General features: G+C 44.1%; 1 protein-coding gene across 1 annotated transcript in view; it reads left to right on the top strand.

The window, feature by feature from the left end:
* The first annotated feature begins 2,855 nt into the window (after window positions 1-2,855).
* Window positions 2,856-13,690, top strand: part of VAT1L (vesicle amine transport 1 like) — a 56,160-nt gene continuing 45,325 nt past the window's right edge. Inside the window, exons 1-3 of the mRNA XM_064722958.1 lie at window positions 2,856-3,185; window positions 9,189-9,318; window positions 13,075-13,290. Of these exons, the coding sequence (XP_064579028.1) occupies window positions 2,956-3,185; window positions 9,189-9,318; window positions 13,075-13,290 (576 nt within the window). The 5' untranslated portion in view covers window positions 2,856-2,955. The remainder of the gene's footprint in view (window positions 3,186-9,188; window positions 9,319-13,074; window positions 13,291-13,690) is intronic.

Below are 13,690 nucleotides of genomic sequence, written 5' to 3'. Positions count from 1 at the left end.
AAATATCTGCTATACCTTACTTTGGTTGCCACACCTGACCTGTGCAATGACCGGTCCTACCATACATCATGTTTCTACAAAATGGCCATCCTTCAACATTTTGACTTGCAAACAGTACCCAGTTAAGGTATTTAGAATAAATTACTTTTGGTTCAGGACCAAGGGGTAATAGAGATAGCTTTAAATCATTATGGGGAGTTTTAATTAGAAGACTCACAAACCATTGCAAAACAAATGCAGTTTGAAGGCCCAAATTCACCTCCTTGGCTGTTGCAGACTGCTGGAGTGATGCGAGTGAGCTGTCCCCAAGTCTCTTCATCATTCTGCATGTCACTTAGTTGCCATATGTTATCTGTTTTACTTTCCCCAGTCACTCTCTGCTTCACCATTCATTTGAGTTAGAACTGTAGCAAGATGCCAGCAGAGTGAATCATTTGGAGACAAGTGCATGTTATTCTTTATTCAGCTGCTGCTTGCCTGCTCATGCATTCAAATGGCCAGATCTAAAGTGACAGAACCTTGTATTGCCCATTACAGCACTGAATTAGCCAAGTGCAGGGAGCAGGGAGGGGATATTCGTGGTATTATCAGGGGAGCAAGGGAGGAAAAAAGGTTCCTGATCTTTAAAACAGTTGGATCTCTCCACACGCTGATACTTGGAAGGAAGTGAATGGCATTGCTTTCATATGTCACGCATAAAATTCTTGATGGTGTTAATGAGCTGGTTCTGAGTCTTTGTCAAAACAATATCTAAAGGACAACTTAAGTGGTGTTTGAGGCACCAGACTTCACTTCTGATAAAATCTGCTTGAACGTCTTGAGGTAATGGACCTAGTGAAACATCCCTGAGGCTAGTACTACTTCTCCTTTGCTCCTAACATGTATTTATTTATTGCTTCATATATGACAGGCTTAGATGACATTCTCAGAAATGGCCTTTTAAAAATATGTGATCTAAAAGTTTTCACAGACTACAGAGAAAAAAAACCCCAAAATTGCAAAGGAATATGAAAAGTCTCTTCATTCCTCCACTGTCTCACTTTACTGTTAATGAAAATTAACAGTACATTACGTGTTATAGCTAAGATTTTTCCAACATTTTTTGCTTCCTTCAAATACTTGAACACTGAATACATGACCCAGGATGAAATAAATGCACATTGTGAAATTAAGGAGTACTGATGAACTCAGACCACTACAACTCCACAGCCTAAAGAGAGGGTGGTCATAATCCCCAACAGATGACAGAGAGGTCCTGAAGCTTCTCAAGGACTTAAGAGCTGCTGCAGGTGAGGGTGGTTTGATGAGAGAACTGTGCCCGCAGGGAGGTCTGCAGGACCACTTGCTGTACACACAGCATGATGCTGTAATGAATTCTGGAACTCCATAAATACATGCATCGTTTTAGGCAGATTTACTCAAACCATGGAGCCATACACAAATTGGTACAGGGATCCAATACTGAACTCAACACTCAGAACCTCCATCAACATCCATGGAACCACAGCTAGTGACCCCCAAAATACATGTTCAGCTGGCCCAGGGGAGGCTGCAGGCACTGACCCTCATTAACACAGAGCTAATGGCTGATGTCCAAGCCTCTTCAGGGACCCCAACCAGGACAGTCCCAGGGGGCTCTGGTGGGTGGGTGCCTTGCAGAACACCCTGTGCTCATATTAAAGGATTTAGCTTCTTGTGGTTGTATTGTTGTTATCTTGTTGTTATTACATTCTTCTCTTGATGTCCCTTGTGGCTGCATGTTCTCCATCACATTGGGATCACCAGTTGTTGTTATCTTGTTGCTATTATCATATTTCTAGAGTCCCATACTGTTGTTATTATATTCTTAAAGTCCATACCTTCTAGCTGGTTTTCTACCATGCAGTTCTTCTCTGTAGCATAGTTCCTCATGACTCCCATAGAAACTCCTCCAGGACTCTCGACCCACCCCTTTTATCCCAGCTATCTTTATGAGCCACAGCTGCTGCCCAACTAAGGACTTCGCAGCTGTGACACATTTAGAATAGCTAGGACCCACTTAGCCAATACATAGGACTCTCACTACAGCTTCCCACAGGAACCAGCATTGATCACCAGGTAAAGATCTGTTGTATAAAGGCTTTAAAGTACTCTACAGCGGAGTCTCAAGCTTGTGCTTCTTCCTGCAAAGGTGTGTGTCAGTCATGAAGCAGCTGCCTACATGCATGGTTCTTCTGACCAAGAGTGCTCACTGAGCTGGGCCTGAGAAGAGCTGAGAAGGTGTGACTCTGCACGCTTGGGCTCCCCGGTGAGGATCAAGACCCAGGCATCTCGAGTGGGGATTTAATCCACAATGCCATGAGCTCTGGGGCACAGGGGGTGGCGGGTCTAATCAGACAGCCTGGCCTCACGCTCAGCTCGGCGGGCTTCAGGCTCTGCGCTGGCCTAAGGCAGCAGTGGGGCTGTTCAGCCTGGAGAAGGAGAGACTCACTCAGGGCTGATCTTATCCCTCTCTTCAACTACCTGCAAGGAGGGTGGAGCCAGATGGGGATCGGGCTCTTCTCCCAGGTAACAAGTGACAGGACTTACTAAAGCTGCACGAGGGGAAGCTGATGCTGGACATCGGGAATCATTTCTTTGCAGAAAGATGATTAGACACTGGAATGGACTGACCGGGGAGGTAGTGGAGTCCCCATCCTTGGAGGTGTTTAGTGACTGGACGTGGCTCTCAGCGCCACAATGACAAGGTGGAGATGGGTGACAAGGGCGGACTGTGTGATCTCAGGTCCTCTCAGCCCTGGTTCTGTGGTTGCTGCCGGGGGCCGCTGCGGGCGCTGCCCGTGCCGGGCGCCGCGGGGGCGGAGGGCGCTGCGCAGCCGGTGCAGTGCGGCGGGCGGGCCCCGGCGGCTCCGCGGCCATTCCGCACGGCGGCACCGGCCTCGCAGGCGGCACCGCGGGAGCCGCCGCAGCCCCGCCATGGCCAAGGAGGGAGCGCAGCGAGCCGAGGAGACGGAGCAGATGATCGACAAGGAGGGCGGCAGGGAGGCGAACGAGGGCGGCGCGGGCGGCAGCCTGCGCGCCGGGGACGCCAAGGAGATGCGAGCCGTGGTGCTGTCCGCCTTCGGGGGGCTCAACAAGCTCCGCGTGTCCAAGAAAGCCATGCCGGAGCCGCAGGAGGGCGAGCTGAAGATCCGCGTCAAAGCCTGGTCCAGTATCGCCCCTCGCCCTCTCCTTCCCCGGGGTGCGGGCGGGTGCGGGACCCTCGGGTGCTCTATGGCCGCGCAACCCTGCGCTCGGAGCGGGTGCGGGTCCCGCGGTGCCCCGGGGCCGGGCATCCATCCCCGCGCTCGGAGCGGGTCCCGCGAACCCCGGGGCCGGGCATCCATCCCTGCGCTCGGAGCGCTCCCTGCGAGCAGCCCCGGCTCCGGCTCCGGCTTCCCTCACCTGTGGCTTCCCCGCGGGGCAGCCCCGCTCCCGGCCCGTCCCTGCCCGGCTCAGCGCCGAGCCCCGGGCTCCCGGGGCAGGGAGGCAGCGGGGTTCGTGTGCGCTCGGCAGCGGTGCGAAGGCAAGGAAATTGTCAGTGGTATTTCACGCTACCAGCTGGGAGAAGGAGGGGGGAAAGCCTGGCCAAGTGCATTCGGGGTTTGGGTTTCTGTGAGAAATGTGGATGCCAGATTGTGCGTGTTGCTCAGCACCTGTCTCTTTCCCTTCTGACACACTGGCTGTTGTTTTTCTCCCGGGAATCACTTACTTAAGTCAGCATCCTTTTTCATCGGAGCTGCTGTGGCAGCGTGGCCAGAGCTTGGGATAATTTCCCAGTGTCAGTCCCTGTGTCCAGGTGACAAGTGGCTACGGTCTGGAAGCATCCTGAAACGTGCTTTCCTAGATGGCTTTTTTTTCTTTCTTTTTTCTTTTTTTCTTTTTTTTTTTTTTCCCAGACAAGCAGAGCAGACTCTTCTTCCTAGATTGCTGGTTCTTAGTGCACATGCTCCTTCATGAAAATATGAATAATTTTTTTGAGTGACAGAAGCCACATTAGGATCTTACTACACAACTTGATGTTTACCTAAGACTGAATTAATTTTGGCTAGGCAAGGATTAATCTTCTGTTGTCCTTTTCTGCTGTATGAAAACATGGTGCTTCTGGAAGATAAATTCCAAGATGAAGGCCAAGTTGTTTACTTTAGAAGGAACTTGTGTTAAAAATATTACTGGTATGGGGGAGTAAGCTTGTTTTGAATCATGTATCAGTATCCTGGTAGGTTAAGGTAGCTGAGGGTTGACCTGTTCAGATGCTGTACTTTCCATCCTGTTCTTAATGGGGCTCATAAAGTTTGTGACCATTATGAGTATTCCCCCTACCAAGGTGTTGCCTATGAAAAATAGTGATATCCATTAGTGTGCATGAGTACTAGTAAATAATGGGCTGGGATTTTTTTGCATTCACATTTGGTATTGGGTTGTTTGTTTGGTTTTTTTTCTCTCTCCTAGCCACAATGCGAAATGCAAGAAATTCTGTGCTAAGTGAATAGAGCTAATGGTTCTTGTTTCCTGCATGTTTTTTCCCAGCTATTGGGTTAACAAAAGTTAACATGCAAAACTAAAAATGTTATTAGCACATGGATATATTCCTGTAAATGTGTCAGGGGTTTACAGCATTTTCCAGTACCTGTATGAATTCTACTTTCATGAAACCACTAGCTGTGTATGTATCACAAATAGCAAGCTACCTGCACAAGAACACTTGGCTGTAAAATGGAATTGTGCAGCCACAGCTGCAGCTGCTCTCCAGGGCTGCAGTGTCTGTAGGGCTGTGCGAGTTGCAGTTGTGCTGTTTGACATCAGCAGAGCTGCTCTGCTGCTCCACAGGTGACTGCCAGGGTGCACAAATGCCCCCTGTGTTTTGGGAGCTCCCCTTCGTGCTGCCTGCAGGCTGGAGAGCATCTGCTTGTCATTCCTGACTGGAAATGGCCACAGGGATGAAATGTCACCAGGTCACCAAATTGCACTTCCAGGCAAGGCAAAATCAATTTGCTGATTTGATGATGGACTTGGGAGGCAGAAGTGAGAAAGGGGCTGGCTTTGCCCAGGGCAGTGTGCGCAGGTTGATGTGGGCAGTGCTGAGCACACGCAAGATGGGCTGTTCCAGTCATCAATACTTCTTACAAAACATGTGTTCTGTCAAATCAGTTTTGTAGTTGACCCCCACTAGAGATGATTATTATTATTTTTTGACTCAACAAATTGATGGAGGAAAATAAGCTTTATTTTAAGAAGGATGTGCACATGCTTGATAAATAATATACACCAGTAGAAAAGTTCTGTGTGGTCTCTGAATTCCCAATTGAATGACATGTTTAGACCCTTTAAGTTGTGTGTGTACACTTCGTAGTATGGCACTAGAAATGGAGGATATGCTGCTATTAGCAATAAGCCAGATGAATAATTCTTTTGAAGGTCTGGAATATCAGTGATCCAATTGAAAATGTGTCAGCTGAGATGAGTCATGTGTTAGGCTCATTCAGTGACTAAGAAATGGAACAGCCATCGATGTCCAAGCTGAGTCACAGCTTCTGCATATTTCCTGAAATCATTTCTGATTGATAATGATGAAGCTGTTGAAACTCCTGTGTTTGTTTGTATTGTAATTTGCAGGCAGCAGAACGTTGGGATGCAGAGTGATGAAAAGATGAGACAAGTAGCTGGAGTGAATGGAAGCCGTATTTCAGATGGGTTGTGTGAATAAGCAATGGTGTACCATGATTACCTCCCTCTATTGTTCTTTTTTCTCTTATAATTATTTCTTCCCTGTACTGCTGTACATGTGCATTATGAGGAATGAGGCAGAAGTGACCCTTCTGACTTCATGACTGTGAGATAAATGCACTTTAAAAAAACTGGAGCAGTTAAAAGAAATCCTGAGTTTAACCGAGTAGTTAAGAGAAGAGAATCAGTGTTGCTCCTAAAGGCAGTCTCTTCATATGGTCCTGGTTTCTGCATAAAAAGCATGAGACCTGATAATTTTAAACCTTTCCTTTATGTATAGACATGGTTGGTTTTGTTTGTTTTTTTAAATTTATTTTTAAGATTGGGTGGTTTTGCTGGCTGCGGTTAAGAGGAAGGATTTTAAGAATGCAAAACTCGATGGTCCTCTTGGTTGCTCTGTGGCTTTCCATTAATTTCAGTAATTAATTTTAGTGGATTTTTACAGTGAAATAAGAAAGACAGATCAAAAGCAGCACCTCTCCAAACCGTGTCATGGAGTGTTCTGCATGATTTGGCTTTTTAAAATGGAAGGTATTGGACATCTTCAGGTGTGTGGGATGGAACAAGGAGAAACAAATTGACTGTTGCTTTCCACACTTAAGAAAAGGGAAATAAAAATGCAGCAAAACTGAACCACAAGTATAGAGAATAATATTCAAGGTCCTCAAAAGGACCTGGTGTTAAGGTAGAGTATTGCAGACTGAGAAAGTCCAGATTCAGATTCAAGGATAATTCCATTTTTGATAAAGTCTGCCTCCAGTAATGCACAGTTAATCCCGTCTGTGCAGGTCACAGAGACATCCCTGCTCTGTCACAATTATCAAGATCAGTACATTGACCCTATGTCAATGTACTGATCTTGATAATTCATATCCTTCCCTATTTTCATTTGCATCCAGCTCTTGATTTAGGATTAAAAACATGCTGTGTACTGTTTGTCACTGGATTGCTTTGCATTTACACTTCTCCCTCTGCATATGCCCTTACTTAAAGTTCAGGAGTCACTTTCTGTGGCTGCACACCAGAGCAGGCTATCCTGGTTTGCAGTGGCACAAGAAATAAATTGTGGTTAATCTCTAAACCTACCACTCTTCATGAGGCATATTTTCTTGTGTTGTGTGCAGTCAAACTTTTCCTGAGTGTGCTGTTGACTGAATCCCAGTAAAAGAGCTGGGTGTCTGGGTGCAGTTACAAAACTTGCCATCCATCTTTAGGCTCCCTTGGTTATTCTAAGGAAAGAAAAAAAAAAAAATCTGAGTTGACCAATACACCATAATCATGCTTTCAGATCTACTGATCTTCAAATTTCTCTGGTAAAATAAAACTTCTGTCCTTCCTTCAACATGGAGAGGAATAGGAATAAAGGCATGGATGAGAGAAGCAGGGATGCCACAACATTTAAGAATAAAGGAGATGAAAGTGAATAAAGAAGAAACTCTCCAAAAAGTGACTAGAAATTATTAGAAAGCCTGGTGAGCACTCCATGGTTCAACTAGTAATTAAAACAATATGAACACATGTCTTGATTATTGTTTACCTTGTGTTTTGGTTTTTCTTCCCTTATCACACCTGTTCTAGTGTGAGGCCTTGTAAGTTCATTGCAATAGAGATGAACTCCCTATATAATTTTGCTGTCCTTTGTCCTTCTTTGGGGAAAAAACAGATGAAAAAGAAATGGAGCTAGGACAGAACAGAACTGCCAGTGTTATGTCATTGGATGCAGAACTGAACGTGTGCCTTTTCAAAAACTGTCTGGCAGTTTACTTAATGAGAAGGAATCTTATTTGTGATCACTGTCATGAGCAAAGAGCAATCTGCATATCCTTCTGTCTCCTTCTTGCCTGCTTGTTATGGCACCACAGGGTGTGCTGTGCCCAGGTTCCCTCATCACAGCCGGGCCTCCAGCTGCCTTTTCTTGCAGGAATGTAGGGAAAAGTTAACTTTTTGTAAAAAGCTTGCAGTGTGGAAAGATGCATTTAAAAGACCATTGCTGAAATTAATGTACACAGACAGTGGTTGCCACCATCAGTGCTGTGGGGTTTCTGGGTTTGTGGTTTGTTTTGGAATTTTTGTCTGTTTGTTTGTTCCTCTTCTCCAAACAATGGCTGCCTTGCAGGCATTTTGCTGTTTGGAATTTCTCTTTCATGTAAACATCACAGTGGCGATATAGGAGTGGTCTTACCCACTGGAGATGATGAGATCTTTCCAAAATAATTTCAAATTTGCCAGCTTAACTGTTTGAAAACCCCTCTTAACCCTTCCATATGGTTGATATTATAAGCTTTGTGTATGAGTATGGTGAAAGTTGTGGTTTCAGGTTGCTCTAAACCCTCCACCACAATTCTGAATGCTTTCATTTGGTGGGATCTCCTTCCCCCTCCCCAGTGACCTACATCCCATGAATCCATGCTGTTGTGCTGGGTGTCTGCTCTGCCTGTTAATTTGTTGGGTCTGTTCTGTCTGTGTCTTGATTAGTATCTGACTAAGGCTGCATCTCATAAATCCTTGTGCCCATCAGTGATGTGATGTATCCAGGCAGTTGCTGGTGTCACATGTGTGAGCAGGACTGGCTGTGTGCTTGGCTAACCATAGAAACAGGGCTGTGTTTTGGAGCAGTGGGTTAATGCTGAAGTGTATTTCAGCTAGTTAGGAGTTTTAAAGTTTTAACTATGGCATTAAGGCCAGTAATCAATATATGCACATAGTAGATAAGTGGTGCCTTTTTGCTTTTTTTTTTCTTTTCCTTTTTCTTTATCTTTTTTTTTTTTTCCCCTGTGGCTGCCCAGAAAACCACAAATTTTTCTTTAATAAAATTGCATACAAAAGACAATGCGAAAGTGCTTTAGGATTTTTGCAAAGCTGAGACTGCAGGGAAAGACCTGTATTTTTTTCTGAGCATCAAACCTGAGGACTTCAAAGACCTTAATAACTTTTGAAAAAATGTACAAGCATGATCCAGGAAGGAACAGTTTTAAAACAAAAGCCTATCTGGTGCTTAGCAAGTTCATGCCCGAGTTTGGAATCCTGCCTGAGACAAACACAAGATGCATTCCTGGGGTCACATCAAAGGTTAGGACAGTTAGACCACGTAGCTCCTAGCCCAAAATAACTATAATGTGTGAGGCTTGGGGTTTTCTTCTTAAACTGACCTGGCTTTCCCTGCCAGCTGGTAGTGCACTGGTAGCAATCAGTGTTTCAGTGTATTGAATTCTGAAGTGCCCTGGGTGGCTGCTGAGCAGTCTGGGGCTGCTGTGCTGTCCTGGCCTGTGCACCCAATGCCACCATCCCGAGGGTGGGAATGTCTGCTGGCTCCTAGTGACCCTGCAGAGCCCAGCTCTTAATGCTGCTCTGGAGTTTCCTGGCTGTGCCATCACTCAAGGCTTCCTCCTCTGCTTTGATCTGTGGTAATAGTCTTGATTTGATTTTTTTCCTGTGTTTTACAGTGGTTTGAACTTCATTGATTTGATGGTGCGACAGGGGAATATTGACAACCCTCCTAAGACTCCTCTTGTTCCTGGCTTTGAATGTTCTGGAATTGTAGAAGCTCTTGGAGACAGCGTGAAAGGATTTGAGGTAATATTTTTTTTTTAATTTTCAAAGTGAGAGTTATAAGTCTCATATAAATAATCACCAGTTTCTAATCCCTTCTGCTCTGCCAGAGACAGCAGCCTTCACCACCCTGTTGAGATTTGAAAGGTCAATTTTTCCTTGCTGCTTCCCAAGCGTGAGAATGCCCTCTTGAATTAGTTTCTGAATCCACCACTGTCATCTCCTTCAAATCCTTCCTGAAAGTCACTTGTGCCATGTGCACATCCTGATGGCTAAATAGGAACTGGAAAGCAGGAGTGATGTCGTTTAATGAAATGAAAGAAATTAAGTTAACTTGTTAAGTTTCCTTTCTTGGCCATGTTTCCTGTCATCACTGCTCTTTTACTCAAAGCCCAGGTGCTGCTGATCTGGTTCCAGCTTTTGATCTTGAGTTAACAGAGCCCTGTTTACAGTAAGCATTGCTTCTTACAACTGTGTGTATTAATGAGGTGCAGATTAAATTAGAATTTTCATTCTGGATATAGGACTTAGTTTGACTGCTCAGGAAAAATATAAATTTCACCTGAGAGGTTGTGATAAATGGCAGATATTTGATGTATGTAGCAAAGTTGCCATAAGTGGTTATGGACTCCGATATCTCTTATGGCATATAAGCAGCATTTTGTCCTGCCTCCTATTCTGTTATTGATACTAAACATCTATATTCACTGCAAACTTGCATTTTATCACCTAAGTAGGTTGAAAATTTTGGAAATAAATCCTGAGTTAATACATGTCAATCCTATCCCAGTTATTTGCAGAATCAGTCATGTCAAAAGGTAATCACGTTTTCTGAATTCTTACTATATCTAGATCTTAAGAAGATATAAATATTTTTATCTAAAGACAAATTTTTCTCTTCTCTAACAGCTAAAATTTGTCAGCTGGATGAAGATAATGGCCAGTTTAGTTTCAGCTATGGTGTCGGTGGTGAAATCTTCTTAGGGGTTTTCTTCAGTTCCCTTCCTGCCTCATCTCTGCCTTGAAACAAGTTGCAATCTTTCAATGTATTTTGTTACAAACCACAATTGAATTATAATTTTTCTGTTTGAAAACCTTTTCTGCTCCAGTAGTTGTGCTCTAGCATGTGTACTTCATAGCTGTGCTCCATATTGAAGAATATCCTCTGAAAGGAGAATATTCTCTAGAAAGCCTCTGCTCCAGATCAGCACTCTCATTTTTAAAGTTCTTGCTGTTTTTAAAGGGCATCATAGGGCTACAGATATGGTGCTTGTTTGAACAACACTGCACCTGAGTGAATAAGTGAATATACTGTGTCTCTTTTTAAGGTGACACCTTTGTTCTGACTGTGGAGCACCCTGGTGCACTGGTGTACCCCTGTCACTGAAACCAGCCCTAGAATTTCAATTTTCACACACAGCCATGGTTGTGTTTGGGTGGGCCCTAGAAAAGGGCCCACACTCAGTGTGACAGCTGTGCATGGGCATGAGTCCATCAGCAGAACATGCCATGAGGATGATGGAAGAACCTTCTCTTGGTTTCTTTATGGAGTTCTTGCACAGAGTAGGGGCTCAACAGATGCTTGGTGTCTCCTTGACATAGATTGTTACCTCTGTCCACAGTAATGGCAAAGACTGCACCCTGTATCTATCTTCTGCACCCTGTGTCTTCTGCACCCTGTGTCTTCTGACCTCCTTTCCCTGGGTAGATCTCTCCCAGTTCAAGCCCTCCTAAAATAGGTGCAATGCCTATTCCTTCTCCCACTCAAAGAAAAAGCTGCTTTCTGATGGTAACAGCTGTATCAGGCTTGGTCTCTCTCCAGTTTTGGGCATGATTCTCAAGAAATGAGGTCCAATCTGGCTAGGCTCTGAATAGTGTCTGTGGTAAAATGTGGTATTTAATGTTACCAAGAAGTGCCTTGGGAATCACCAAGAGGGGCTTCTCTGCATTCTTTTTGGTAATCATTTGTGATTTATGGCAAGGATATAGGGCATATTAACATCTGCACTAATGAATCCTAGCAGACTTTCTATTTTAGATGCTTCTCTAAGAGCAAAAGGGAACCATAGAGTGATTACCAGTGAGGCATTGTTAATTTGAATGTTTTTCAAAAGGAGGAGGCATTTCAGTGAAATTGCAATGACAGCTCTGTTTCAGCATTCTCACTCTAAAAGAGACAACCTTCAGAACTGTCAGCAGCCCCTTAGCTTGGAGCAAACCTGCAATATCCCACAGCAAAAGTGATGACTCAGGAGACCAAAATGTGCTTGTGCTGTAAACATTTGCCTGAAGGCAAAAGTGTTGTGCTCTACCCCATACCTGTAGTTCCTGAGGCATTAGAGAGCATTGGTAGAAGGTAAGAGAGTATCAGGCAGATAAGCAAAGTTATTTTAGAGGGACAGCTGCTTTAGTTTTAGTTAAAACACAAAGGCCTGGAGTTGATGCTCTTCCTGTCTTATCCTGTGGCTCCACTGCAGAGCTCCTTTCATGTTAAGGATGTTTTGGTTGGTGTATTTTAGAAAGGCATAGTTAAATATGCCATGGGATTGCTGGTTGTGAGGAATTATTGAGAGTTTGTAAGAGTTGTGCCTGTGAAGATTTTAATACACACTGGCCACACATCTGCTCAGTGAGGCTGTCCCTTGTAGACCCAGCAGCTCAATTTCTGCTTTCAGGTGGGTGTTGCTGTCCAAGTCTGTTGTGCCTCAGATTCTATGAGTGAGACCATTAGCAGATAGCAGCCTTTGTTACTCTTGTCCATCTGAGAAGAGTCAGTGTCTCTGCTTTAGAAACCTGCAGCTGCCATGAAGGCACATACAAACAGTTGAGCCTGATGTGCCTGGACCTCTGAAGGGCTCCTGGGAGCAGCCAAATCTATCTAATATTTACAGGAAGCCTTTTCTTCTCCATAGTGAATTGTGCTTTCACTACCATATATTTTCAGAAGAAACTGAGCAGAGAAATGTTGCACTGAAAGATAATATTTCATTGCTCCTTTAAATCTTGTCAAATTCACTTTGTAGTGCCTTAAAATCCAAAGGAATATTTTTGCTGTTTAAGGTGGCTTATTTGAAGTTGAGGAACTAAATTCTGCTCTGACACATGGCTGTGGAGATTACAAACATGCCTATATCTTGGTGGAATCAGTTAATAAGATGATAAAAATAGAGAGTGGGTACAGATGGTGTTATCTTCTGAATGAGAGCTTTTGCCACCCTTTCATGTGCTCCATCTACCAGAGCACAAGGCCTTCCCTTCTCAATGCACAGAGAGGAGAAGTAGCTCTAAATTAGTGTGAGAATTGAGAAAACAAAGTGAAAATTATCCTAGGTATAATTTTCTTTATTCTATGCTTCTCATCAATATAATTATAACCTTTCCCCCTCATCTCTTTCTCTTTAGCAAAATTATTGCTAAGAATGCTGTTTTCATTCTTTACATTTGTTATTTGGGAGCTCTGCTAGCAATAGGTGGTCTGTATTAATGATGATAGAAGACTGCTCTATCAGAGAAGAGTGGAGCAAAAAAAAACAAAAAGTAAAAAAACAAAAAGGAAGAGGTGGCTTTAACTTCTTTTGGTTATTTTTGTTGACATTAAAACCAGTAAAAGCCCAAAGCTGAACAGCTTAATGGCTGTTTTTCCAAAGATGAGGAGCACCCTTTTCCTCACAGTCAGGCAGTGACCCACACCTTGAACAGCGGATTTGCACTCTCACAGGTTGCTCTCTGCAGTCTCACCTGCAGTCAGATCCTCAACGTTGTTTTCTTCCTTGTTTGTAGATTGGAGACCGAGTCATGGCTTTTGTGAACTACAATGCCTGGGCTGAAGTCGTGTGCACCTCAGTAGAGTTTGTCTACAAGATCCCAGATGACATGACTTTTTCTGAGGCTGCTGCATTTCCCATGAACTTTGTAACTGCCTACATGATGCTCTTTGAGGTTGCTAACCTGAGAGAAGGCATGTCTGTGCTGGTTCACTCAGCAGGAGGAGGGGTGGTAAGTTGGAACTTCTCTTCCTTTCCTGTCCCTGAGTAACTGAAATCTGATGGATCCTCATTCCTGAAATGAGCCAGAACCTGCAGCTGGATGTGGTGTTCCTCTGTGTGAGGGATTGCACTGGGAGGAACTGCATCTTTCTTCCCATCAAAATGCTGATGGGAATGGTTGGCAGGAGCTTTGGTGAAATAAAAATGTTATGGCTCTAGACTCCATGAAAAGAAATCTCATGTAAAAGCCCCTAATTGGTTGTCAGCAGATCAAGGATCAAGCATTGTCTCAAATATTGCATTCCTGGAATTACACATGTTGTGCTTCTATGTTAAAGAAGGGTGTAGTGAAAAGAATAAGCTCCCTGCAAAAGGTATTTATATGTAACCATAATCCTCTTTATATAAAT

Source organism: Zonotrichia leucophrys, chromosome 11, assembly GCF_028769735.1.
Source record: "Zonotrichia leucophrys gambelii isolate GWCS_2022_RI chromosome 11, RI_Zleu_2.0, whole genome shotgun sequence".
In the NCBI taxonomy this organism is placed as follows: Eukaryota; Metazoa; Chordata; class Aves; order Passeriformes; family Passerellidae; genus Zonotrichia; species Zonotrichia leucophrys.
The sequence above is the reverse complement of the archived record's forward strand: the minus strand, read 5'-3'. Positions and strand labels throughout refer to the sequence as shown.